This window comes from Castor canadensis, chromosome 5 (genome assembly GCF_047511655.1).
Source record: "Castor canadensis chromosome 5, mCasCan1.hap1v2, whole genome shotgun sequence".
Taxonomy (NCBI): Eukaryota; Metazoa; Chordata; class Mammalia; order Rodentia; family Castoridae; genus Castor; species Castor canadensis.
In genome coordinates, this window is record NC_133390.1 from 174,080,822 (window position 1) to 174,108,463 (window position 27,642).

At 43.4% G+C, this 27,642-nt stretch overlaps 1 protein-coding gene across 1 annotated transcript; it reads right to left on the reverse strand.

Moving 5' to 3' along the window:
* Positions 1-8,673: 8,673 nt before the first annotated feature.
* Cyp24a1 (cytochrome P450 family 24 subfamily A member 1) lies at positions 8,674-27,348 on the reverse strand. The gene is made up of 12 exons (XM_020176788.2): positions 26,520-27,348; positions 26,130-26,320; positions 24,633-24,726; positions 22,795-22,891; positions 19,623-19,714; positions 18,782-18,893; positions 17,177-17,322; positions 13,864-14,030; positions 12,990-13,068; positions 12,332-12,529; positions 12,111-12,230; positions 8,674-10,112 (listed from the first exon to the last, which is right to left on the reverse strand). Exons 1-11 carry the CDS (start codon positions 26,772-26,774, stop codon positions 12,120-12,122), a joined length of 1,542 nt encoding a protein of 513 aa, XP_020032377.2. The 5' UTR covers positions 26,775-27,348; the 3' UTR covers positions 8,674-10,112; positions 12,111-12,119.
* Positions 27,349-27,642: the final 294 nt, after the last annotated feature.

Below are 27,642 nucleotides of genomic sequence, written 5' to 3' on the forward strand. Positions count from 1 at the left end.
TGGTTAATGCAATCACACACTGCAGAGAGGTTGTGCTCATTGGCCTAAGGAAGGCTTGGATCTGAAGTCCAGATCCGCCACTTTCTAGGCTAGTAATATCTCTAAACTTTGGTTTATTAAATCCAGGCTAGCAATAGCACCTGTTGGATAGGTTGCTTTGGTGGTTTCAAGAGATAACCACGTAAGGTGCTTAGCATAGTGAGTGGCTGGTGGTAAATGAACTATAAATTTCTACTGAATAAATAAATGTTTTATGAGTGTTTTTTTAGTCACATAATTCTATTTTTCTAGATCACATATTTACCAATCAAACATTTGGGAATGAACCCCAAAGCCAGTGACTTAAGATCTGGCATTTTGCTGAGTTGGAATTAGAATTAGTTGGACAGTGAGGTTGAGCAGAAGTCCTTCAAGGCATCCCCAGCTTCCTTCTCCAGTGTTTTCTCTGCAGCTTGTGGCTCTCTGGAGCTGGAGCTATGGGAACGCAAACAGGGCACTTACTTTGGGTGTGAAATTGACGGGGGCACCAATTCAGTAGTCAAGATGAAAATGCAAAACTAAAAAAATTACAGCTCAAAGACAAGACATTTATTTTTAATTCAATTTTTATTATAAGTTCACTACTCACAGCTGTGAATTCTGTAACTCTCATCAAGACATTTAAAAGGATTATTTTAAAATTTGTATTTTTGGTCAATGGTAAACTTTGCATCTAAGTGATATTCACAAGGGTGAGCAATTGTGAGGGTCATGGCATCTGTCCCCTGAAAGGGGTCAGCATGAACTTGGATGCTGTGGCACTGTCCCGAGGACGGTTTGTCATGAATGGCTGCAGCTGACACTCACATGGTTGCTAACACATCTCTTCTCATCCTTGGGTTCTTGCTTCTTCCTCATTCATGTGACTTGTAACAAAAACTTTGTCACTAAAAATGTGTCTTTTAGCAATTTTTGAAGGAAAAATTTTCAAACTTTATTTTTCATTTTAAGGCTCTAGAAATCAGGGGGAAAAAGAACAATAAACAAAAAGAAAAAAACAATGAGTAATAGATATGAGAGCATCAACCGTCGAAATGACAAAAACTAAAGCTTTGTTTTTTAAAAAAGCTAAAAATGGCTGGCAGAGAGGCTCAAGTGGTAGGGTGACTGCCTAGGATTTGAGGCCCTGAGTTCAAGCCCCAGTGCTGCCAAAAACAAACAAACAAACAAAATACACAAAAAACAAAACAAAAGTAAAAATAGCTGGGTACTGGTGGCTCATGCTGAGATCAGGAGGATCATGGTTGGAGGCCAGCCTGGGCAAATAGTTCACAAGACCCCATCTCGAAAATAACCAGAGCAAAATGGGTGTGGCTCAAACAGTAGAGCACCTGCTTTGCAAGCACAAAACCTTGAGTTCAAACCCCAGTCCCACAATAAATAAATAAATACACAACTTTTAAAAAGCTCAAAATGTAGGTTTTTGTTAACATACAAAGAAGATAAAAATAATGCTAAAATTAAAACATTTTATAATTAAAATAGGTATTTTAAGCATCACAGAGAACACATTGAGCAACTATGTCACAATAAGTTTATAAATTTAAGGTGACAATTTTCCAGGGGGAAAATAGAACTTATTTAAGCTGACCCAATTAAAAAAAAAAGAAAATTGGAATTTAAGCAGTAAGCATCAAGGAAGTGAAATGGTGGTCAAGCATTTGTTGGCTCTGTGTGTGGAACTTTACCTGGCTACTCACCTGGACCCCATGCTTAGATGGGCCCTGTGCCTAACACTGTACTACAATTCTTTATATTAAAAATAAAGATTCCTGATTTTCATTTTGTCCTGGACAGTGCAAATTATATAGCAGTCTTGACCATGCCTGGTGAGATTTGCAGTTACTTTTTAAGGTATGGATAGTCTAAAACTTTTCCAGAAGCAGTAAAGGAAGGCAAGTTGTTCCATTCATTTTAGAGGATTAGTGTAACTTTGCAATTTCCAAGATCTCTTCATCAAAGCCATCTAGAAATCTGTAGATGAAGTGTGATTCCCTCACACAGGACTAGCTCCCATAGCCATTATTGCCTAGGAGGTTTGGTTTTGACCCGCACAATTCAATTTTTCTCTCTTGAAGTTGTTTTCTAATTTCTTCCCCAGTTCCAACCAGGAACATGCTAGCCCAGCTTTTCCTGGGTTCATTCTGGGTTAGTTGATGAGTTAACTATTTAAAACTCTTCCGGAACTTGTAGACTTTTAAAGTCTTAATAGGAATTTTTTTCCAGGTCACTTGCTAGTCAACCTTGGAAAGATTTGGCAAGTTGACTTATTGCTTGCCCAGAGTAAGATTCAGCATGATTTTCCAGAAGCTCTAAGAAAAAAGTATGGAATTAGTGTCAGAAATCTCCCTAAGGGCACAGTTTATTTTATGCCTATTGTTCTGACATAGCTGCCTCTGTTCTTCCTGAAGGCCAGCGTGAGCTCCTCTGTGGCCTTCACATTTATGATTTTCCTGTGCATTTGAGTTAAACATTGCTTCACTGATATCTCATCAACATCTGTGCCCTTCCTTTTATCCACTTTCATGTTTTCTTCTTTGCTCTCATTTTTTACTTTCAGTGAGAACTGAAGTGACTCTTATGTGGAGGGTTCTTACAGTCAAAAATCTCTGTAATTAAAAACATTAAGGCTATTTGAGAATAATGATCTCAGGTAATTTGCTACTACTTAGGTCCTAAAAAAAAAGAGCAAATAAAACCCAGGATGAATAGTGGCATGAGCCAACACCTTATTTCCAGGGAGGAATCAGGACAACTCTTACAACCTGAAAACAGAACTCCTTGGTTGTTTAACAAGTATATGAAGTCTGTCAAAAGTGTTGGATAGATGCTAGTTGGATAAGTTAATGCATACTACTGATTTTGATGGCTAATTCAGGACCTTCAGTTCTTTCCTTTTGATGAAGAGGCTGCCCTCTCTTTGCCATGGGGTCTTCCCACACAGACTTTTGGTTCTCCAGGGCAAGAGGGAGTTTCTATTGTTTGAAGACATAATCACCAAGCAACAGCACATCACTTTTGACATTTTCTATTGAAGCAAGTCATAAGCCCCCCAACACACTCAAGAAAGTGGGGGGAGTGAACACTAAGCCCTGCCTCAGGAAGTGGGGCTCCCTGGTACTGCCTTCCTGGCAGGTCTCCACACTCAGACTTCCTGGGTTCCATTCCTGGTCCCATGTCATACCAATTCCATGAACCTTAGGCTTGTATGTTAATGAAGAGTGTATGTACCACTTTATCATAGGGTTGCTCAATTCTCATGATTTCTAACTTCTAGCCATTCTCCCACCATTGTCATGATTTTTGCCCAACTTGCACATCTCTTAAAACATTCATTATTTTTTAAATCACTACCCCTTTAAAACTTAAGCCAATTTAATCATATGCATTACCAAGAACGAAATTTACTTGTTTGTATACCTCTAAAATGCATCCTGCATGTAACTGAGAAATGACTTTCACCCAATAAAATACCGAAGACAATCGATGTAACGCACTTACTCTGATGTCAAGCATATGGTTGGTGCTGATCAATGTACACTATGACCAGCATGAGTCCCTAAGTTTGATATTGAGAATACAGGAGATAGCAAATACAAGACACAGGTTCTGACTCTCTTTTCCAGCCCTAGTAGACACCCTATTATCCTGTCTTCTCCTATGTTTGGACTCAGGTTCCCAGTGCTTCTCAGCTGTTTCAGGCAGCTGCCACCAATCACTTGGTGTTGGCAAAACCAGAAGACCTTCTATAGATCTCACCTGGCCTAGAGATCTACGAAAATAACCAAAGAGGTGTTAACAACAAGTGAACTGAAAGTGGACATTTACTTATGAAAAGGAAAGCCAGTACAAAGACAAAGCACTCATTTTTTAGGTATGTGTAGTAAAAATATTCTGTTAGCAAATTTTTTCATTCATTCAAAAAGCATTGACACTTGGGAGGTAGATGCTACTTGGAAGGCCCAGGTACAAGGTGTCCTGATGAAGAGTTCTACAACTGTTTTATTGCTAGTAAGAAGGTTTGGCAAGACATTACAATCGTGGAGCAGCAATAAGAGATTCTGCCATTTGGGTCAAGGTTCAAATTCAACACATTAGGTTGAATCATAAATGGGCCCTTGGCTTACAGCCCAAGTTGTTCAGCAGGTTTATACTAAATACTTGTTTATAGGTTATCTGACTGACCCATTTAGGTTCCTATACTCCTCCACAGAGTATAGAAAAATGAGTGAGGGCTGTGGAGTTAGACACACTGGAGTTTGCACCCAAGTTTTCTGTTTATTGTGTTTTTCTGAGCAAGATATTTAACTTGTCTGAGTCGACTGAAAATAAGCAGATCCCCAGCTTCTTGGCAAAGGCTATGTGAGGAACAGTTGAGGTAAGATTTGGGAAAGGGCCTGGAACGTTAGTGTGGGCTTAAGAAATGTCAGATATGTTATCGACATATTCACACATTTTAGCTTGTTAGCAAAATGCAGAGTTCCTAAAGAGCAAAGGAAAATTTGAAAGTACATCTCAGATGTACTTTCTGAGATGTACAAAATAGAGGCTGAAGATGAGGTAAGGTAGGTGGCCTAAGCGTGAAGGCTAGGTCAGGACATACAGTGTTAGGGTCAGAAGCACAGTACCCCATATGAGCAGGAAGCTGGCTCCTGTGGATTGTCTGTGATGTGTGAGCCATACAGACCAGACCTGTCTGTTTTCCATGGAAGCCAGAAATGTGAAATGGGCCTCTCACTTCACAGCTGGTAAATCTTAGTACACAATAAAACAAACAAACTAGCATTTACTAGGGACTCAGAATGTGCCAGCAACTTCTGAAAGTTTTAATCTAATGCTTTAATTTATTCTCTAAATAATGCTGTGTTGTGATCATCATCTATAAAGAGAAAATTCTAGCACAGAGAGGTCAAAATTGCTTGCCCAATGCCAGTGGGGGAGCTGGGATTTGAAGGATATCTACTTGCTTTCAGCATTCTATTTCAGCACTCTAAACTCTAGCTGCCATTCTACTTTTTTCTTTTTGTTTATTTTGACATAATTTCAAGGACAGTACAAAGAACTCTCATATAGCCTTCTCCCAGATTCCCCGTGTTTGCTTTATCTCTCTGTCTCTGTCTTTGTCTGTCTGTCTCTCTATCCACACACACACACACATCCCATTTCTAGCTCTGAAGCGCAGTGTCTAGAAGCAATAACATCCCAGCGGCAATGAGCGCACACAGGACCAACACCTTGGTTTCTGAAAACCACTCTACTGAAGCAAACTTGGATTTCTTGAAAAAGAAAAAGTAGAGCATTCCTGGCCTGGGATAGGTGAAATACAAGGTCACCTTGGTGTGTCTTCTTGTTCTAAAAAGAAAGGAACCGTTTTAAAATACGATGACAACATGTCAAGAAAACACAGGGACCTATTTGAAGAGGCTCCCCTTAGCCAAATCAGGACAATATGTTCATCAAAATAATTAGTAGTGAAAGATCAACATCCGCTAAAGAGCATACACATACAATGAACTCACACTGATAGACAAATTAAGAAAACAAAAATTCTTCCTGACAAAATGCCAACTATAAAATTAGGAGGGTGGCTGGAATTCAGAAAAAAAAAAAATCACTATTCGGCCATATGTGAACCAGATAGAATGCATCAAATTGAATCTGTGGGTTTTTAGTTCCTAACATTTGGCATAAAGGTTAATGTGGTTAGATTATTGCCTAGATGGAAAAATATTATTTTTTAAAATTGTCCTGGTAACTTCCCATCCAAATTAAAAGTCTTGGTTTTCCTCAAGCCTTCTAGGGTCTACTCTACAAGTAGGTGGGACTGATTGTGTTTCTATTTCCCTGTGTCCCAGTTTTCCTATGTGGGCCCAGGACTTTTCATTTGAGGTGTGTCTCTGTTTTGTGCCTTTGATCCAGACATAGTGGTCTGGCACTGTCCCTGCTCTGAATTGAGCACTGAGCTAAGCACTTTCCATTTCTTCTAGTTCTCGTGACAGCACTTGCACCTGAAGTATGGCAGCTGAGGCTCAGAGGGGTTAATAAATCCTCATGCCACACAGCTAGAAAATGGCTCCCATGGGATCAAAACCTAGGAGAGCTTATCAATTCTAAAACCTGAGTTTCCACACTGCCCCAGCATGGAGTTCACAAGGCCTGGAACTCACAGGTATTTCACTGGAGCAGGGGGGATTAAGGCTGGAAAACAATGAAAGAGACTTCTTAGACTTACAGTAGCCCTCACAATCCATAAAGGCACAGCTTTATCTCACAATTCCACACTGACAGTACGTGCTCCGGTCGAGGGCTCTCCTTTGCTTGCAAACAATATGAAGCAGTTGATTTGGGTCTAAGTACCATGTCATATGAAAATGCTAGAAAATTTCCAGGACCACACTCAGGGCGGCAAGCTTGCACTTTGAGACATGCATGAGAAATCAGTCAGGAGGAGAACACACCTCCCATCTGTCTGCTCTGGGATGGGGTTGTGGGAACTCCCCAGGTCACATTCTTCCACAGTCAGCCCTCTACTCCAAGTGCAAGTGTTAATACGCTCGGGTTAAATAGACAATATGGTGCAACTTGCCTCCATTAGCTGCTCAGAAGTCATTTCTTCATTAACAATTTTCTACTATCCAGAGGGGCAGCCACAATCTGTAGAATCTTTGCCAGAAATGTCAAGAAAGTCTTGGAAACTCTCAGTTCTCTCATCCCCACCCCCTTCTTTTCCTTCTCTCCTGAAAACACTATTTGGACATCACGAAAGCCAAATGGACTGCATCCCCAATATAGCATTGTAAATTGCATTCCTATAAACATCCAGGGGACTTTTGTTCATCTAAATAATTGAGTCAGTCTTCCTGGACACAGAATAGGGGCTGGAGAAGATTGAGCAATAAGCTGCCTGCACTGAACAGCGTATATTGATGGTGACCACAGTAACTCTCACTTACTAAGCATTTACCCTATGACAAGCACTATGTTACACACTGATCTTCAGCACTTTAGAGAGGAGATTTTACAACTTGGCATGAGTCCTAGGTCAGTCACATATCAAAGGGATAACCTTGGAGAACTTGCCTAACTTTATTGGTCACCATAAAAGGCTGTTGCAGACATTACCAAGAAGAACAAGGTGAAGAGAAAGTATCTAACGAGTGCCTGTTATGAGCTGTGATCCATGTATCACAGACACAGCTGCAAACTGAAATAAGAATGCCCCTTTCTCATTGAACTTCATGTTCTAGTGGAGGGAAAGGGAATTGGGGGATGGTAAGTGGCAACCAAAAGATTGCATGAGTGCACAAGCATGCCTTTGTGGTGAATTATGAAGGTACGAATCCTATAGGGCCTGGCTGTAGTCCATCTTCACTGGACTCTTGGCTCCTCTGCATTATATATGGTTATCCTAAGCAGATTACTGACTTCTGTGTCTGTTCCCCCCGGTGTGAAATGGGAGGAATTATTGTATCCACTGTACAGCGTGGTAGTGAGGGTGAGTGAATGCAGCAAGTGCTCAGAAGTGCTAGGGCAGCAGAGTACTCAGTAAATATTAGTTATCATTACCATCACGATCACAGCCATGTTGATGTCACTGTCCACTCACTGTAACCTGCTCAGGGAGGTGGGGGCCGACAGCCATTGTCTATGCTCCACATTAACACATTGCTACCCCTTTGCCATTTGTTTGCCCTTTCCCAGTTTCTGGGTGCTTTGCTCCTGGTGATGAGCACCTGTAGCCCTCTTCAAGACAACTCTTAGACTGCTCTAACCACTGTGTCTGCATCACTAAGAGCTAGATATCCCTAAGAGTTACATACCTATGATGTAGCCCGAACTGCAGGAGTATGGGAACCCCATCCTGTCTCACAGGTCTAGGAGTCACTCCTTCCAGGAGTACTGATCCCAGGGTCAACCCCCACTCTAGGTTACCAAGGAAGACTTCCTCCAGGAAGCTGGAGCTAAGCTCTGCCTGGCACTTGAGAACAGAACTAGTAGAGAGAGAGAGAGAGAGAGAGAGAGAGAGAGAGAGAGAGCCAGGAGAAAGCTGGCTGGCAGGAGGGAGGGCTGCAGCTGTGAGTAATCATGGGAACATGGCAGCATGGCAGTCGGGAAATAGACGAAACTGCAGAAGCCTGTGTGTGGCTCAAGTCCAGAGGCATTGGGGTTGGATGATGTGAGCAGATGCTCTGGGGTTGGTGGGACCACACCAGCTTACAGAGCTGGATCTTCATGTGAGAGCCACGGGAAGCCTCAAGACAGGGGTGAGTAGAGTTGGGTTTGGGTTTTGAAGAGACCAGTAAGGCAAATGTCAAAGGATGGGTGCTGTCAGGAGCTACTGAAGTGGTCCAGGCGAGAGATCTTAGTGCAACTGCCAGTGTGATGGAGGTAGTGCTGGAGGCAGAAGTGAATGGACTTGAAAAATATTTAAGCAGCAGAAATTGGAATGTTATTTTGTGATTCAAAGAGCCATCTTTCAGTAAAACTGCTATCAAATTCCAGATTTTTGTAAGAGTAGATTTGTGATATCAGGCTAAAATTTAAGATGGCCGCATAAGAAAAATTTCTACTAGTCAGAAAAAGTTTGAATTTTTAAAATCTTGTCATACAAAATGCAATGAAAAGGAAACAACAAATATTTAAAAAAATTTATTCTTACTTTCAGAGAATTCAAAGATACACGGATGGAATCTGACAACACATGTGGACTTATAATTCTAAAAATAATTTTACAGCAGAGAAAAAGCATTTACCCACTTTAGCAATATGCACATATTTGTTTAAATACAAAGACATAAATGTATTCTTCAGAATTATTCTAAAAATATAACCAAAATTGAGAAATTTTTAAAATCAAATATATAGTAAGCTTTCAGGAAAAGAATAAGTACAAATATGTGTAAACCATATGTAAACAGTTTGTCAGTTTTGTACATATTGCATGCATCTCTGTGTATTTTGCATTTATAAGATCATGCTCTTCCAAGAGGTTCAAATAACAAGAAAATGTATATACACTTTAATGTCCCATTGAATAGATGAAAAAATTAAGGTGTGAAAAGTCACTTTCTTAAAGTCATGATGGATGTTCTTAAGCTATGACTGGACTTCAGAACATTGTCCTGCACCCCAGATCTTAACTCAGTTCCATATACCTTTATAAAAACATGACAGAAGCAAATGGCCACTATAACACACACACACACACACACACACACACACACACACACACACGCCTACACAGGAACAATTTAGACATTGTTGATTCATCCACACTCCAATCCGTAAAGAAGAGATACTAATGAAATAAAAAATTTCAGGTTCCTTTGATGAAATGATGCCATAGTAAGTCATTAAAGTATTTTTAGATAAGAAATTTTGACTTTTTGAAGATTTGTCTAATTTCCCAATGTTTCCACTTTTATGCAGGAAGAAGCAGTTTTATGAGGGGTTGATTATTTTAATCAATATTTAGCTTTGCTTATATTATTAAGCAAGTATTTTCCCAACTACTACCTGAAGCAGATTTACATCAAGTGGATTGCCAGAGTTATCCCAAATCTCAGACAATCTAACTGTAGTAGGTCTTTCATTATGAAGTGTAAACTTACTTTGGAGAATTACAGACTCCACAGTGAACTTTTACCAGACTCACTGGCAAGTGCCCAGCCTCCCTTTCACCTCATGGAAGATGCTCAAGACAACAGGCTATGAGCAATTGCACAGAAGTGAGGCTGTTGCTGACACTGGGTCCGGGCAAACCAGCCTGGCATTCCAACACTTGTACCGCTTCCCTGAGTTGGATGTGGTCAGTAAACACTGTCATGTATTACTATAGCTTCTAAAGCAGCCATGTAGAAGAAAGCTTGCAAGCACCCGGGCCTGCGTGTCCTTTCTATGTTGTTGCATGTGCTGGGTTTTGAGGTTGCTCTTCTTTTATTCTTCTTCTTTTTTTTTTTTTTTGGTGGAATTGGGGCTTGAACTCAGGGCTCTGTGCTTGCAAAGCAGGTGTTCTACTGCTTGAGCCATACCTCCAGTCCAAGATTACTCTTCTTGATCTTACTGAAAAACATCTGGAAAACAAAGCACACTCCAGTGATGTGTCACAGAAGGACATTTAAATGAGAGAGATTATTAGCAAAACTAAATGCTAAAACCTAAATTATCATGGCTTCTGGCCAAAGGTGTGGCTAGCCACATGGAACATGCGTATAGTCTGGGGAAGACTGGGGGGGTCCCATGCTTAAGCTAGATTTCTTCAATTATTCTGCTTCATTCAACTCTGTTGGTCAGAAATTTGGCAAATTTCCTAGTGATGCCAGACACTTGGGGCAGAATAATGAAGTATTCATTTGGGCCTCATTCGGGAACTTCATCTGTGACTGCATGGTCCTGTGATAACCTGCCCACTGCAGGGGCTGCTTCCCTTGCAACTGGCAAAGAGCAACTAGCTCTGGGTGGATTCTAGGGACACAGCTGAAAAGGCAGAATGACGGAGGCTGTGTTTGGATCTGAGCACATAATTTCTACAAAGCTGCATGCTGGAAATGTCATCATCGCATGTAACATGATGTTAAGAGGTTTCTCAGCCTGACTTTGGGTCCCTTCAGTAGTTTTGAGAATATTTTGATGTGTATTTGGAGAAAATCACTAGACTTACAACTCATTTTGTTAAAGGAATGATTGCTTAGGTTAAGACTAAAATCCCATTAACCGAAAGAAAACAACTCAATTAAATAAATAGTATTGGCATATGGATGTGACAGAAGTTGTGAAAGGGACATGAGAACTTGTCTGTGGTTAGAAAAGGTACTAAAAGGCACACTGCTGGTAAAAGCATTACCTTGCACATATGCAGGTTACAAATGTACACCTTTATATCATATGTCTTTAGCTGACATAAACCAAGACCCCGGGGCCAAATACAGCCCACTTTATTAAACAACAACAAGCATTCTATAATGTTTTATGGCCTTCCAAATGTCAATGCTTTAATACTCAGAACCTGTGGGATTTTTTTTTTTTTTTTGTGGTACTGGGGTTTGAATTCAGGGCCTTCACCTTGAGCCACTCCACCAGCCCCTTTTTTTGTGAAGGGTTTTTCAAGATAGGGTCTTGGGAACTATTTGCCAGGGCTGGCTTCAAACCGTGACCTTCCCGATCTCTGCCGCCTGAGTAGCTAGGATTATAGACATGAGCCACCCGTGCCCAGCTAGAACCTGTGAGTTTTTTGGCTTACATGGCACAAGGGACTTTGCAGGTATGATTGAGGACTTTGACAGGGAGCTAGATGATCCTGGATAATAACTTGTCAGAGAGGTGGGACCCTAGAAGGAGAAGAGATCAGAAGCACAAGAGACTCAGGGGTTTGTTGCTGGCTTCATGATGGAGGAAGGAGCCACGGGCCAAGGATTGTGGCAGACCCTAGAAGCTGGGGAGGCTGTCAACTGATAGCAGCCATAAAATGGGGACTACAGCCCTATAACCATAATGATCCAAATTTTCAACAACTCAAATTAGCAAGGGAACACATTCTCCCCTAGAGCTTCCAGAAAGGAATGCAGCCTGGCCGACACTTTGATTTTAGTCCGGTTAAATAGTCACATCAGACATCCAACCTATAGGACTACAGGGTAATAAACTCGTGTTTAACCCAAATATTAGCAATTTGCTTTGTCAGCAATAAGGAAGCGAATACAAAAGCCCATCAATTGCAGTGATTGTCTGTGGCTGCTTCCAGTTCTCAGGGCACCCTGAAGTGGATATGATAGAGAGTTTATGGCCCACCTGGCCCTTCACAGAAAACCCTGTCACCCTGTGCTGTCCACACACGAAGTCGCAGCTAGAATTTCCTGTGTGCTTGTTTGATACCAGGCTCCAATAGTCATTTCAATTTGGTATTCATATCAACCTCCCGTGACAGAGACTGTTTCAGTCCCTATTTGAAACAAATGGAGGGAGAGAGGTTAAGTAACTTCTTGAGGTCACCAGAGTCAAGGGTGGGCAAGGATTCAAATCCACTGTCATTTGCAGCACCTTGCAGAGGATCCATGAACAATGCAGATACTGACCTGAGTATCCTACCGTGGGCAGAAAGCGATGGGGAGCTCCCTGCTGGGCACCAGGATGCCCAGGTGCAGCATCTCCACAGGGTCATTGTCTGTGGCCACAATGTCATATTTGCGGATGATCTGGAACACATATAATATGCAAAAGAGCAGAATTACCCCTCTTGCCCCTGCTGTGTGGAATAGCACAGAACATGACTGCAGAAATCCAATAAGGATTTTACCCAGCAAAGAGCCAAGTGCAGCTGGAGCTCAGCCAATCGGCGTCCAATGCACATTCTTTTTCCAACGCCGAATGGAAGATGGGCAAAGGGGTTGATCTTTTTATCTGTTTGAAGCCAACGTTCAGGTCTAAACTGATGTGGATCTTCAAAATTGTCTTCATTGGACCCCAAAACCTGGGTATTTAGCATCAACACTGTCTAAAAACACGTAGAAAATAAACAACATTAAAAATAAGCAGAAGAGAATATTTGAATGGAAAAATTTACAAAGGTGAAAAAAATAACCCACGAATATGTCATAATGATGTTTGACAACATGCATTGAGGCTGAAAATATGTCAGGTCAACCTTTAAATTTTGCTGCCCGTTTCCCCAACCACCTGCTGTAGAAGGGTCTGTTTTCCTGCCCATTTTAACAAATGAAGAAGTTGAAGTTCACACTCACTTTGTAATTCACTGAAGATCACAGAGATCAAGGTGGCACTGAATCCTGGTCTCCTCCATAGCCCTTTTTTTCTAACTCTGTACTGAGTGACATGTCAACTGTGCCCTGTCCTGCACAGATTTCCAGAACTAATGCTCTCCTGCTAAAATGTCTCAGGGAGAGCTGATGAATTGTTTGAAAAGTGTGAGGTACAGATGGAGAGGTTCTACTTACTCCTTTGGGTAAAGCATATTCACCCAGAACTGTGGTCTTGTCAAGAGTCCTAGTTGTGAATGGTACACTAGGGGTAATCCTGAAAAAAAACAAAATTGTCATGGTGATGGCCATCGGTGACATTCTGTCTGAAGTGTTGACTGGTTGCAGATTGTGCTAACCAGCTAACCAAGTGCTGCACAGGTTCATACTTAAAAGGAAAACATAATCATGACTCTTCATAAAGGAGCCCTGTCTCCTTCTTCCCCATATTTATGTCTCTTGTTCCTTTTTCTTATGTTATTGCATTGTTAGGTTCCCAGGACATGGCTGGTGAGTAGTTGTGAGTGATGGTTTTCCTGTGTTTCATTCCAGACTTCAATGCATATGTTTTCATACTTCAGTCCCAAGCCTGATGCTGTTCCATGTTTTCTATCTCTCCTTCATGAAGTTAGAAGTGTTTCCTTCCAACCCAGAATGTGGTGAGTTTTGCTTTCCAGAAAGGGTATGTAAAGAATTTTCAAAGACTGTTTTATACCAGAGCTCAAAAACAAGACATCTCTGCCTTACTCTAGAACAATATGGTTCTCTTGCTCAGCTATCGACTCAAATCTTGCAATTGTTTCCTGCTTTTCATTAGTGCTGATAACATCCATTAGAGTGCTATTGTTATTGATTTAAAGGGGAGGACACTAACTGTCCAAGACTTAATAGAATTTTCCCAAATAGGAAATGAGTAATAGAAAAAGAAATATGTTCACAAGGCTCTCTCCTCCAGTTGGGTAAAAAGTTTGTAATCAATTAGAGGAGTTGTCTATGAGTGGGATGTCCTTGTTATGTATTGAAGAGAACAGTTTCCTAACATTTGCATTTGGGTTTAGACAAATGCACTCACCTCATCGATTCTTTCAGACACGCCTTTAAATAGGGCATTTTCCTCAAGTCTTCTGCACCAGGCATTCGATTCTCAGGCACTATGCTTTGAATTTCCTTAAGAAGCCTTTGTTGCACTTGGGGGTTGCGGGATAAATTGTAGAGAATCCACAGTAAGCTGTTTGCTGTCTGAAAGCCAATCAACACAGATGTGAGTTTGTGTAATGATCATCATCATCATCATTATTACTTAACTGAACTAAAGTTGATGCCTACACCTTGCTCTGCAGATAGAGTAATATTTTTATTTGCTGTGCCATATGCAAATCCCATATATGAAAAATCAGATTTATTTTGCAAAGTGTATCAACTCAGGATAGCTTATTTATAGGGGGAATCAAAATAAATCCTTTGAAATAATCAGTTGCATTGGGGTATTTGAAATATAGTTTGACCCAGTAACTGTTTGAACACAAATGAATGCATGTACAACTGATGAAATGAATAAGATTGGTGGATTGTGTCAGAGCCAATTTCAAGGTTTATAATGTCTTGCTGCTATGTGAGATGTTACAACTGGGGACAACAAGATGAAGGAGACGAAGAAGCCCTCTCTATTTTTCTTTAGGACTGTATGTCAATCTATGGTGATCTCAAATTGAAAAATTGGGTAATGTGAAAAAATTGATGTAAAAATTAAAGAGAGAGACAGCAATCCTTGGAGGGTTGCTAATAAGAGTCTTTAAAAAACATTTTGCAGTGCAAATGTGCTGCTTTTCTGGAATTTAAAAGCTCTTTTGGACACACCCTAAAGAGTTACCACAAAAATGGAGAGATATGATCGGGGTTTTTTAGCCACATGCGAAGAGTCCTTGTAGGAGGTTGCCAACATCGAAAGAAGAAATTTTAGAATCCAGTTAAGTACTTCGAGGCCCCAGCCACAGTTTCTGACAAAGGCCAATGGCCTTTCAAGAGGCCACCTTTGTTTGCTTTCCAAAGGCAATGGGAGGAAAAAGCTATTGGCGGAACCAGCCATTATATTGTTTAGTGACACAATATCCACCACCAGGAGTCATATGAACTAGTGTCATAGGCATTTCTTAGCTAAGTTAAGCCAAATATTCCCCTGAAAATGGTCACTGTGTCCTCCCTGGGCAGACACGAAGGCGCTGTTGCTAAGTGCCATGTGCCACTCACACAAGGGAGCAAAGTGCAAATGGGTCAGAACCAATGGTTATTTATTATTTTTGGAAGATGAGGCCACCAAAGCAGGCCTCTTCGTATGAAAGGACTGGGTCTGAGCTGCAAATAAACCAGGGATAGCGTTATTATTAGAGTCCCATTTGTAGGACAGGAAGAGGTGCAGCCACCAAATTAAAGGCAGTCAAATTCCTCTGATTCTCTAAATGTGACTTTCAGAATAACCGGGACTAAAACAGAAATGGATGAAGTGTACAAGCATATCAGTAAGTGCCTTACCACAAGTGCAAAATAGAGCTCCCCAAAGCCAGATTACTGTAGCTTTTTCCAAAGCCATGTTAGTCTAGGCCTGTTAGGAAAACTGCAGGCTTGAATCAAGGGGAAGTGGCTAGAAAACCTCAAGGGCACAGGCTATCCTGGCTTGACCTCCCAGAGAGGAGACCCATCTCCTTAGCTGACCTCCTGCTTCTACCTTCCTTCTGCTAAGTTCATTGTCCACCACTCCACTCTGGTTGCAGAGTCCACTTGTCAAATTGATCAGGTGGCTCCCTTGCTTCAATTGTTCCAAGAGCTCCCCATCACAGGTGTAATAAATCCCAACTCCTTAACAAGGCTTACAAGACTTGGCTAACCCTGCCCATTGACTCTCCACTCTCAACTCTGATCCCATTCGCTGGTTCTCTAGCTCTCTCTCCCTCTTTCTGATCCTTGGCCTTTGTCCATGCTGGATCCCCTACTTGGGTGCTTTTCTACCACCAGGTTTCCCCATGGTTGGCTCCTTTCCCTCATTCCAGAATCAGCTCCAGTATTTCTTCCTCAGAGAGTGATCCCCCACCCACCCCACCTCCCCCACCTCTTCCATCTCCATTGCTCTCTGTCACACCCCGGGATGGTTTTGTCCATGACCCATGACCCATACCACTGTCTAACACAAATCATATCTATTTGTGTACATGTCTGTTGTTTGTCTTCCCCACCAGCACGAGTTCTGTAAGGAGGAGGACTTTGTCTCTGGTTTGTGGTGAACTATCAAAAACCTGCAACAGTCCCTGGCGTACACTAGATACTTTAAATTTCTCAACATCCTTCACTTATTCAGTAAGTGTTTATTGGCCATCTACTCTGCGCCAATTATTGTTCCATGTCCTGGGAGTACAGCACTGGACAAAACTAAGTCACTGCCCTCACAGAGCTCACACACCAGTTTAAAAAGAAGAAAGAAGGAAAGTGGATGAGCTGTACTTCTACCACTCTAAGGACAGGATTGCCACTCAATAGGACAGCGAGAGAGCCAGCATGAGTTCCTGCCTTTGCCAGCCTCCTGGAGCAAGAGAGAAAATGAGAAGGATGCTGTTTGCTGATGTAGGAAGCCCTACTTTTTTTTTTGGACCAGAAACACTAGGAAAAGAGGAAATGTGAAAAAAAATGCACTGGATTGCATTCTGCTCAGAGACTTTGAAGTGTATGTGATTTCGGACCTCCAAGGAATGTTAATGTGTGTCACTCCAACGATAGCTCAAGAAGTGAATCAAAGAAAATTAAAAACATCTGAAAGAATATGTTGGTTTTGTGTTTGGATCTTGGCTGCATGGACTATCTACTAAGAGTATCAACTGCACCAGAGACAGAATTTTATAGCTTAAAATCAACTGTTGCATTTCAGTTAAGATCAAGCTGTCCCAAACTCATTATGTATATAATTTTAAGCAGAAAAAAATATTATTGGTCTAAAAGATAGTATGTCAATATTTTTATAGTAAACATTACCAGGTAGGCACTTTGAGGAAAGATGTACAATGACCTAAAATACATCTAGTTTTTTAGAATCTATCTTGCAAGGGCATAAGCTTTGCTGCTTCCAAGTTCCCATAGGAGTTTTCATGTCTGCTATGACCCTGGTCAGATCCTCCTCTGGAATTTGGTCCCTGGAGCATGTGAAGTCTTCCTGCTATGTGTTTAAGTACAAGAAGCCAGGCCTTGCATCTCCCACTGAGTGCAGTAGAAGACCTTTTAGTTTTGTTAGGTTAATACTCAGCTAGTCATGGTGGAAAGAGTGAGTTGAATGACTACTTAAAATTCATTACGAAAAAAATTGCACAATTTATGTAGCAAACTTCACCCCAGCCCACACTTACTGTTTCTACCGCAGCCAGCTGGAGTTCTGTGACCGCAGCATACAATTCTTTCTTGGAAAGCTGATTGTGGTGATAAATGTCACATAGGAAATCTGCTCCAGGCTGCTGAGAATGTTTCTCTAACCGGGTGTTGACAGAAGATTTGACTAGTGAGAAGAAAAACAGAGAAGCCAGGTGAAAGTTAGGATGAGGAAAGGACTCATGGGAAGAAAAAACTCCTGGTCTCTCTCTTTTTTCCTGTGGTACTGGGATTTGAACTCAGGGCCTATACCTTGAGCACTCCACCAGCCCTCTTTTGTGAAGGCTTTTTTTGAGATAGGGTCTTCCAAACTATTTGCTTTGAACTGCGATCCTCCTGATCTCTGCCTCCTGAGGAGCTGGGATCACAGGTGTGAGCCACTGGCACCCAGCTCTCCTGGTCCTTCTTGCCATATCTAAAGAGGCTTCAGGGACACAGCCAGGTTGCTAAATCAGTAAGTGTTGTCTTCTTGTGAAGCCAGCAAGGATTTGTGAATGCCCACTCACACAAGGCTTCTCAGGTCCCATGGGCATTTTCTTAAAATGCAGGTACTAAGTTGGAGGCTGGGGAGGTCTGGAAGTTGGCATTTCTAACAAGCTATCAGGTGGCAGAGATGCAACTGGACTGCAGTCACATTTTGAGCTTAATTTATTTGGTGGTACTGGGGTCTGAACTCAGGGCTTTGCACTTGCTAAGCAGACACTCTACAGCTTAAGCCACATCTCCAGGTCTGCAGTCACATTTTGACCAGTAAGGACTCAGAGCTTGGGAGAGATCAGCATGAGAGAAAGTGAGAATGGGGTCAGAACTTGGACCCAGATATTGCTAAGCACACACACATGTACACTCACAGGTACACTGTGCATGCATTTGACAATAAAGGTAAAGACTTGTGGCATTTATAAAGTACCTTCTAAGAACATGTACCCTTCACTTTAATTCTTACTACTGGACTCAGAACAATGATGGTGGTGGTGATGATCACCTCACATGGAATAGCAGTTATCATTTGAGTCCTGCGTGGCTGCACACCTAGCATGTAGTCTTGGGGAAGTTATTCAAGTGCATCTCAGGTGTATCACTCAGGGCTGATAGAAGGACCTACCATACAGGTTTGTTGTAGGGTTTAAGTGGATATGTGTGAGCGATCTCTAGCAACAAATATTCCCTCAGCCATGCAGAAGTAGCTCTAAACACCTAGATATTGTGATATGCCTGCTGTTTACTGTTTCTAAGTCAGGTCCAGAAACAGTTACAGAGGTACATATTATAATTATTTATCTCTTTCAGAGACAGGGCAAAAGGATAAAATGGTGGTGCTTTTGGCCACTTGGCACACACGGGGAACTCTGGGGCTCTGACTTCAAACTCTTGCTTTTAATCACTTTTACTTCCCAGAGAAGACTACATGGCTATTTCCTGCCTTTTCCTTAGAATTTGTCTACATTCCTGTGTGTGAATCAGGAGGGACAACTCCATGGGAGATCAAGGTGGTCAGACCAAGAAGATCACTACAGATCTTCCCCAGCTGCAGAGACAGGGTCTCTGGGGTTCTGGTGGTGGCATGTGTGCAGCAGCCCTCTTACCTGATTTAAAAATGGTGTCCCAGGCCAATGTGTGGTCCTGCCAGACCTTGGTGTTGAGGCTCTTGTGAAATTCAACTGGGGTGACCATCATCTTCCCAAACGTGCTCATCATCTGTGAGAAACACAGGCGCTTGTCATTGTTCATACTGAACAGAAGTGCCCTGGAAAGCTGGCATTCAAAGGACCCCCCAAGCCCTCCTACACCCCAGATCTAGTGCAATATCAGAAGTCATCTTGAGATGGGTTTACACTGTGCGTTTAATAAAAAGCGTTAGGTCTTATGGCCTGACTGTGAATTAAGTAAATAAACAGAGAGGAGGAGGAGGACAGTGAGGAGGAGAAGAAGAGGAACTGTAATATTCATATTCAGTTCAATTTTCTAATAATTTCCTCTTTCTTGATTCTGAAATCAATTTCATAGTGTTTACTATATCCATGCACCACCTAAGCCATTCAAAAATTTAAAAACTGAAAAATTTCAGGCACTTTAAAAATATTTATAATCGGGGGAGAAATGACCCAAACATTGTATGCACATATGAATAAAATTAAAACAAATTTATAATCAACTGACCATTAACTGGAATACTTAAAATAGATATAAAATAAAATTTCATTTGATTAAAAATAACCTCACCTAAATAAAGAAACGATGGATTTAACATGATTCTTTACGATATCTGTATCTACACTTGGACAAATATTAAAACATACACATGAAAGTGAAGAAATTAACTATTGAAACAAGGTTTCACTCCCTGGAGACAGAATGGCACCTACATGCTAAGTTCTATAAAAGGTCCGTCCTATGGGACTTGGCTGTCCTAAGGAGGACACTTACTGTTTTGATGGCCATGATGAAGTTCAAAGCCTCTTCCCCTGTGTGCTTCTGAAGTAGCCCAAATCTCTTCTCATATAACACGAGGCAGATGCCTGTTATTTAAGATAATGCTCACTGTTAAACACTTACAGTGACTCTAGGGTCTCTGATTAATTGGCTATCAAAGATGTAATTCTATGTCTCATAAGAGTGTGGACTTTCCTCAGAAGAAACAAAAGCTGAAGTCCAAGAACATCTAGGAAAGGCAAACATCCTAAGAACAAGATTATTTCCAGGTTCAATGCAATGACCCACCCTCCCTCAGGACCTCCTGGTCAGAGATATACTGTCCTTGGCTCTAACGGTCACACAAAGATCCAGGGCAAAGGTGGTGTAGGTCAGGACTCTGTCCTGCCTTTAACTCAGCAGTGCTGTGGGATTCTTTATTGGGTTCTGCTGCCAAACACTGCCAATGGACACCCTATTCAGAAGAAGGGCAGGGAGGGAGGGGTTACCACTGAGCAACCATGACCTGCCAGGTACAGGGTAGTGCCTGATAGATGCTTTTTACATTTAATCATTTTACTTAGGTGCAACTTTTTTAAAGATAAAATTCTCAACTGTGCAATAAATACCCAAGTGTTCTAAATTCAGATGCAGTAATCATTAGCATTTTGCTCCAATTTCTTTCTCTTTACCAGTATGGGTTTGTTTACATGTAACTCTGTATGTGCTTGTGTGTTGAACCATTTGAAAATAACTTTTAGCCCTCATGACATTTCACAAGTAAATACTATGTGGTAATCTCCGAAGACTAATGACATTCACAATGTCACTAACATCCCTGATAAAATACCTGTTCCATAATATGCCTACTATGTGCCCATTTAAACATGTCGTAAAAATGATCTCCCATAACTGTTTTCTTTTATGATTCAGGATCACAGGAAGCATGGTTTGATAGGTGGGTAATTCATTGTTGATTTACAAACCAGGAACCTGTCTTGAGAGAATGAACCATTGGTCTAAAGTTATGTAGCTCAGAAGAGAGGGGCACCTTGCCCAGTCAGTGCAGATCCAGGGCTTTTCCAACTGCATCCAGATTTTCTGAACTCACTCATCCTGATCAGCTTTTGAAGTTGACCTCATTTTTATTCCACAACTCATGGCATGGAGAGCACTGGCAGTATGTGCGATATTCCAGATGGTCCATGGGGTTTAAAAAATACCACTATTTCTTATTTTTGCAGTTTTCTAGTTGTGGTGCTGATCTGGCTGTGAATTTATGGAAGTGTCATAAGTTTTTCTCCAAGATAAACTTTGATCAGAGAGAAAGCGTTCCATAACTACGTGCTAGATATATAGGAAGCTTGCAGTTAGGTGTGATATGTGCATGGATGAAATTTGGGAAACACCTGTTCAGCACAATGTATACAGATTAAAATAATACTTTCTTGCTTACGAATATCTACATTTAGTAGCTAATAAAAGAGTTGTTTAAGAGCACTTAGCATAGCACTTATCCCTTGTTCTGGTATTTCAGATCCACTAAGTACAGGCAGACTCAGCCAGGCGCTGTTTTCCCATTGGCTGGGAGTTTTTGGGAGTGCACATTGCAAATTGAAGCCACAGAATTTAGCCAGTTCTTTATACATGGATGAATCTCCCCTGTAATGTCTTCTTTTGCCAAAGTTGATCACTGGTAAGGTGTGTGGCAGACATTGTTAATGGCCTACCCAATATTCATCACCCCCAACTTCTTCCCTAAGAGAATCCCAAAATTATTTAGGCTTAAGGACAACAGTCCTTAAGCAGAACAACAGAGTCCTGATTTAGGACTCTGAGGACAATCTTGTTCCCTGATGTCCCAGCTTTTCTTGTTTCAGCCATGGTAATCACATGAGCCAGTTTTGGCCAGAGACCGAGGGGGGAAATTGTCTCTCTGCTTTCCTCATGGCTAATGAGGTTGGGTGGTGGGGAGACTGTCAGTACAAATGCCTCTCCAAGCCCTGCCATCAGCAGCCCAAGTGACCTAGTGTGTTAGCATGCCATCTGCTAACACACTATTATAGCTCCCAACTACCTCAGACTAACATCCTAACTCCTGGTCCTAGATCAAAGACCTCCCTGGAGCTGGCTGCTGTCCTCTGCCATCCTCAGTCCCCCCACACTCCTCTTCTTGGGGAAGTGCTCCAGCTGCCCATGGCTTGTGTCTGTCCCTTCAGCATGATACTCTGTCTTCCTCCTGCCTGCTTGGATTATTCCCCTTTCCCTCGCTTTGCACTCGGTAAACTCTGGCTCATCTGTCAGGTCTCAGCTGACAAGACATCACCTCTGCAAAGTGTCACTTGATGGAGCCTAGCCTAGGGGGGACCTTGAGGACTGCCACACCCCCGAACTCCCTCAGTCAGGCACTAACCTACTGTGTTGCCATCGTTCCTCTCCTGCTGCATCCTCACCAGCAAAACGTCCAGAGAGAGGTCTGACTGGATGCCTCCCTAAGTGGGTACTCTCCATGGCTCCCTATCTGAATCAGAATAACAGTGCAAGTTCTTTCTGGGACCTGCTCGTTCTGCCAGACCTGGAGTCTGCCTTCTTTTTGACCTTGTCTTCTTCACAACCTCTGTTCTGTCCATCACAGTCTGCTCACACCAATATCCTTGAAGCTTCTCAAACACAGCGCTCATGGTTCTGCCTCAGAACACTTGCACTTCCTGACTTCCTTGTCTGGAACACTCAAAGACACTTCCCTTCCTTCAGATGGGCATGGCTCCTTACCACAGGACTTCTCTCACTTAAGCCCCTCTCTTCTGTTCTTTCTTCGCTCCCTTATTCTTTTCCTTTACTCTGTGGCAAAGTACTTACTGGAATGTGTTTTCTTGTTACTTGTCACTCTAGAATGAAAACCTCATGAACACAATGATGCTGCCTATTGTGTTCCTTGCTGTGTCCCTCGTATCAAACACCGTGCCCGGCACATAGCAGTTGTTTAACAAATGCTTGTTGAATGACTTCATAAATAACCCATAGTGAAAAGCACAACTTAAATGCCTAAAAGAAGCATTAAGGGGGCTTGGATGGCCTCTCCCTAATCGGAAGTAAGGTATCATTACAGAGGAGCTGTCAACAGAGAGCACTGTGTTCCCCAAACTGCTTACATAATGGAGTGGACAAGACTGTGGAGGTAACTTACTTTCAAATGACCACTTGTTCAGTTCGCTGTATAAATCTTCGATATGGCCTCTTTCATCACAGAGCTCATCTATTCTGCCCATGAAATCAGCCAAGACCTTAAAAGAAAGCAACCAGGAAAGGCACATTTTAACAGCAGGGAAGGAAAGCAAAAGTTTCAAGGTCAGTGAGTCACCTAAAGGGTTTGCTACATTGCATTCTTGCAGGGTTACTTCTTTACCCTTTCTTCTCAGGAGCCCAGCTCCTCCTCTCACAGTGCTGTCCTGGCTTATTTCCTGCAGTGACCCTGAAGCTTATGTTTCAGTGTTTGATTTAGAAGTGATTCTGGCAATTTAAGAAAAGAAAATGCTCCTTTTAGCAGAATCAGCCAAATGGCCCTGTCGGGATGACAGCTTGAGGACGGGCAGGCTCCAGCCCCACTTCCATATGGGGCAAGAACACATCTCTTCATTGGTGGTTTGTGGTTAAGGAGATTGACTGTGGAGCCAGGAGATCTGAACATTTTGGATGCAGCTCCCTCATTAAATAGCTCTGTGACCTTGAGGCAGTCACATAAGGTCTCAAGATGCTAGTTTCAAAAGCCAAAGTTTTTAATGACTACTGCCCCACATCACATTTGATGAGCTTCAAACAGGACAAAGTACTGTACAAAGTGCATTATCTTAGCTGTTCTGCACAGCAATCCCTTATCACAGATGAGAAATCAGAGCCTGGGAGAGGCTAAGTCACTCGCCTAGGGACACATAGCTGATAACTTGCCATGCTGGGCCCTGAAACAAGGGATGTGTGACCATAAAGCCTACAAGTATAACCAAGGGGCATGTCTAGTTTGCTCAGAGTGCATTAAAAAGTAGTTTTGAATTTGTTACCATTAAAAAATCAAGAGATTTCACATGAATTATCAAAATGGTAATAATGCCAACAGCAACAATACAATTACTAGGTGACACTGGGTGTGCAGTCCCCCATGAAAGGAACTTGCTGAGGCAGCTGTCCCCTCCAGGAAGGCCATGCACTATGCTGTTTGCTAAACTCCTTGCTGAGCCTGCCTTACTATTTCATTAATGGCCTTTCTTCTGGAAGCTTCTAAGTCTGTAATCCCTCGCCTATACCATCCCATGTCACTCAAACCAGTTCACAATCTTCCAAAGTGAACAGGAGTAAAAGAGGTTCCCATAGGCTTAATGCCCCCATCTGGCCCCCTGCTGGCTAAAGGATATCCTTCAAACACTTAGCATGGTAGAAAACCATCGTCTCATTTCAGAGAAAGCCTCACTCCAGCTGCCCTGAATACTGATTCTCTGAACACATCATGTCATTTCATTCCTCTAAATTTTCAGCATACCAGTCTCTCTCTTCGGGAATGCTTTTCTTCTCCTTCTTTGCTGTGTAGACGCCTATTCAGACCACAAAACCCAGCTCCAAGTCACTACTTAAGACCTTCACAAGCATCGTCTCATTTAATCCTACAGCAAACTGTTGGGGGGGGGCTGTTACTCCCATTTTATAGATTGGGTAGCTGAGGTTTAAGAAAGTTAAGTGGCATATCCAGCTTCCATAGCTTGGGGTAAAAGGTAGGGGCTCTAACCCAAGACTGTGGAATATCAAAGTCTGTGTTCATAACTGTTCCCTAATTGCAATATGACTTTAAATGAGGTTGGAGGAGAGAGGAATAAGGGTTTGGGGGAAGAGGATGCAGCATGGAACGGAGAAAGAGCAGCCTTGAGTCATTCAAATTGCAGGCTTTGCTCTCTGCACTTTGTAGCTGTGACTTGAAGCTCCGTTAACCTCCCCCCTCATCCCCAAGAAGCCCAGGGAAGCTGGTTTCAGTCTGCAGACCTCATTGATTTTGTTGTCCAGCTTCATAACTTCCGTTGGCTTCATTAGCTTCTTTTGAAAAGTCCCGCGGACCCTCTGCCAGTCTTCTCCTTCCCTGCAGGAGAAGCGGGATTCTATTTAGAGCGAATGGAAAGCCGGGAGCTGCAGAGACTCCTCTAGTAGCCTTTCCATGAGTCGTACCAGCAAGTGAGCTTTAAGACCCACACCAGGAAACACGCAGGGAGCATGAGCATTGAATATTTGCAACTGTCTTGACGTTAGGGGAAAAGTGCCTTTCTTTCTTGTCCATGATTACACCTGAGAGGTGAAGCCTAGATAAACTGAGCTCAGGGCTTTCAATGTGGCCTTGTCGGGGGTAGGGCAGAGAGGCCAGGGACCTGAATTCCCAGCAAAAAGAGCAGGCATGTGAACTCATCCTCAACAACTGGAATTTGTTTGAGGAAATTCAACAAATTGGTTTGTGTGTCACATTCACAAAGCACTTGGAATGTGGAATTTTTCCATTATTCCCAAGTAATAAGGAACAGTCAGGGATTCATTGGAGTTGTCAAAAGCCTGGCGCCATCTTGCACCCTTAGGCACTTGCCCCATAGTGAGCTACACAGCTTCTGGTACTCCTTGTCTTAATAGTTTTAATGCCAGTAATTACCTCCTGAAAAATACACTTATTAAGTATTATTATAATTTTGGAGTTAAACAGTGCTACCTTCTACTTTGTTAAATACTAATGGTTAAAAAGCAGAGGAATCGTATCATATTGTAGCATTTAGTTATTTAAAATGTGACACTCTCCCTCACTCTCCTTATCCCGCTTGTACCTATAGATCTAGTTCATACCTCTAGTCCTCTCCAGCAAGATTGTCAGTCAAAAATCTCTCCTGCCCTCCCCTCCTCTCTTCTACCCTCCCCTCGCCTCCCCTGTCCTCCTTTTCCCCCTTGCCCCTCCTCCCCTCCTTCCCCTTTCCCTCTTCCTTCTTTCCTCTTTTTTTTTTTTTTTTTTTTTTTGAGTTTACAAGGGATTTCAGGGAATTTTGTCTGAACCGAGCACCGGTGGCTCACGCCTGTAATCTTAGTTCCTAGCTACTCAGGAGGCAGAGATCAGGACGATCGCGGCTGGAAGCCAGCCCAGGTAAATAGTTTGCGAGACCCTATCTTGAAAATACCCAACACGAAAAGAAAAAAGGGCTGGTGTGGTGGCTCAAGTGATAGAGTGCCTGCCTAGCAAGCGTGAGGCCCTGAGTTCAAATTCCATTACAAAAAAGAGATTAAGAGTCTGAGCACCACAATTTGTACAACTCTAACTTGTCATTTCCACCAGAAAGCAAGCCCGCATCGGGTGTGCAGTACAGCCTTGCGGGGACCAACACTGATCTATACCAGAGCTCAAATTGCACCTGAGGCTTTGGTAACCTTTCACGAGAAATCTTCAACCCCAGGGAATTCTAACTCCTGCCCCCTCTTGATTTCCAGGCACCTCAGGCTGCGAACAGGACTCACAAGATCAGCAGCCCGTAGCTCTCCTTGCGATAGTCGCGATAGGCCTTCCACGGTTTGATCTCCAGCCGCTGAGGATACGCGCTCTCGGTGCGATACAGCGCTTCCAGCAGACGCGGCGAGCCCAGGTGCACCGAGTCGAAGGAGCCCAGCTTCATCCGGAAGATCTTGCCGTACTTCTTGTGGTACTCTGCCTGCAGCGCGCCGGGCACAGCGTGAAGTTAGAGCGCATCCTCGCAGCGCGGTGCCGGGCGCGCTCTGCCTCCTCTGTGGCTAACCCCGCAACCGGAGCGCACCGTGCGCCCGGAGCCGCGCGCCTCTGCAGGGTGTGAAGCGCTACAGGGAGCGCAGGGCTGGGAGTAAGAGGGAATTAGGACGTAACAAAGTATTTACCAGAGTGTCGTGCTGTTTCTTCAGGCCCCCTTTCCAAAGAATATCCAGCAGACTGCCCAGCAGTGGCCATTTAGTAGGGCCGGGCAGGGCTGCCAAGTTCTGCGTCTCACCATGTGCCATCAGCGGGCAGGGTACCTCTCGCTGTGGAAGGGGCGTGGACGCACTGGATGTCACAGGTCTGGGGGGCTGCTCGAGGCCTCGCAGCCGTCCCAGGAAAGCGGCAAGGGAGCTCGGCTTGCGGATTGGAGAGCTCATGATGGCAGGAGAGACGCGAGGCGCGGGAAGGCTCAGGGACTGGAAAGGAGACAAGGTTGTTAGGAGGAGCTCCTGGGACTTGGGGGCTTGAAGATTCTGGGAAAGAGAGGCAAATGGGGCCAGTAGATGATGGAGCAGGCGAAAGAGGGCAGGGAGCAGAGGGAATTTGGCGAGGATGCTGGACGACGCTGCAGGCAAGGTGCGGCAGCCTTAGGGAGCCGGGTGCCTGACGGTCTTGCGCTGGCCGCAAGGTCTGGAGGCTCTGGGAATAGGATCGCGAAGTCTGTGGGTCCGTCTATTGGTCTGCAAGTCTGACTTTCAGAGCCTGGAGCGGCAGAGTGGTAGTGTCAAGGAGGGTAGAAGGGATGGCACTGGCTCCAACGTTTTCTGAGGTGCCTCTTCATTCTACCGTGCCCAGGGACCCTGTATTTATGGAGACAGGGCAGGGCCTGGGTGGCCAATGAGCACGCTGAGTAGGGCTGGCCAGGCCCCGAGGGATAGGGTCGCCGGGGTTGGGGATGGAAAGAGAATGGAGTCAGCGAGGTGAGTGAGGTCGTCTGGGCCTCGGGTGACCGATGCACTGCTTGCGGAGCGGGAACACCTCGGACTCCACCCCGGAGATACTCCGGAGAAGGAGCATCCAGCAGCGAGGTCACCGGGTGCGCGCGGAGCGCCTCCCCGCCCCTTCCCGGCGGCTGCAGCCGGTTGCGCTGCAGCCCGGCGCTTGCACAATCGCAATGCCGGGCGGGCGAGTTCTTTGAGTGCGGCCCGGGAAGGCTGCGGACTCCTGCCAAGGGGGAGACAGGTTTTCCCAGCCTGGCCTGGGCTTCCTTTGGAGGAAAGTTGGCTTTCTAAGCCTGTGAAGGAT

Excerpts from the sequence above, each read along its gene's own strand:
- Cyp24a1 (XM_020176788.2), bottom strand. The coding sequence starts at position 26,774 with ATGAGCTCTCCAATCCGCAAGCCGAGCTCCCTTGCCGCTTTCCTGGGA. Across the intron at positions 17,323-18,781 it reads GGACACCATTTTTAAATCAG|TCAAATCTTCTGTCAACACC; the intron begins GTAAGAGGGCTG and ends TCTTCTCACTAG. Across the intron at positions 13,069-13,863 it reads TGTCTGAAAGAATCGATGAG|GATTACCCCTAGTGTACCAT; the intron begins GTGAGTGCATTT and ends GTTTTTTTTCAG.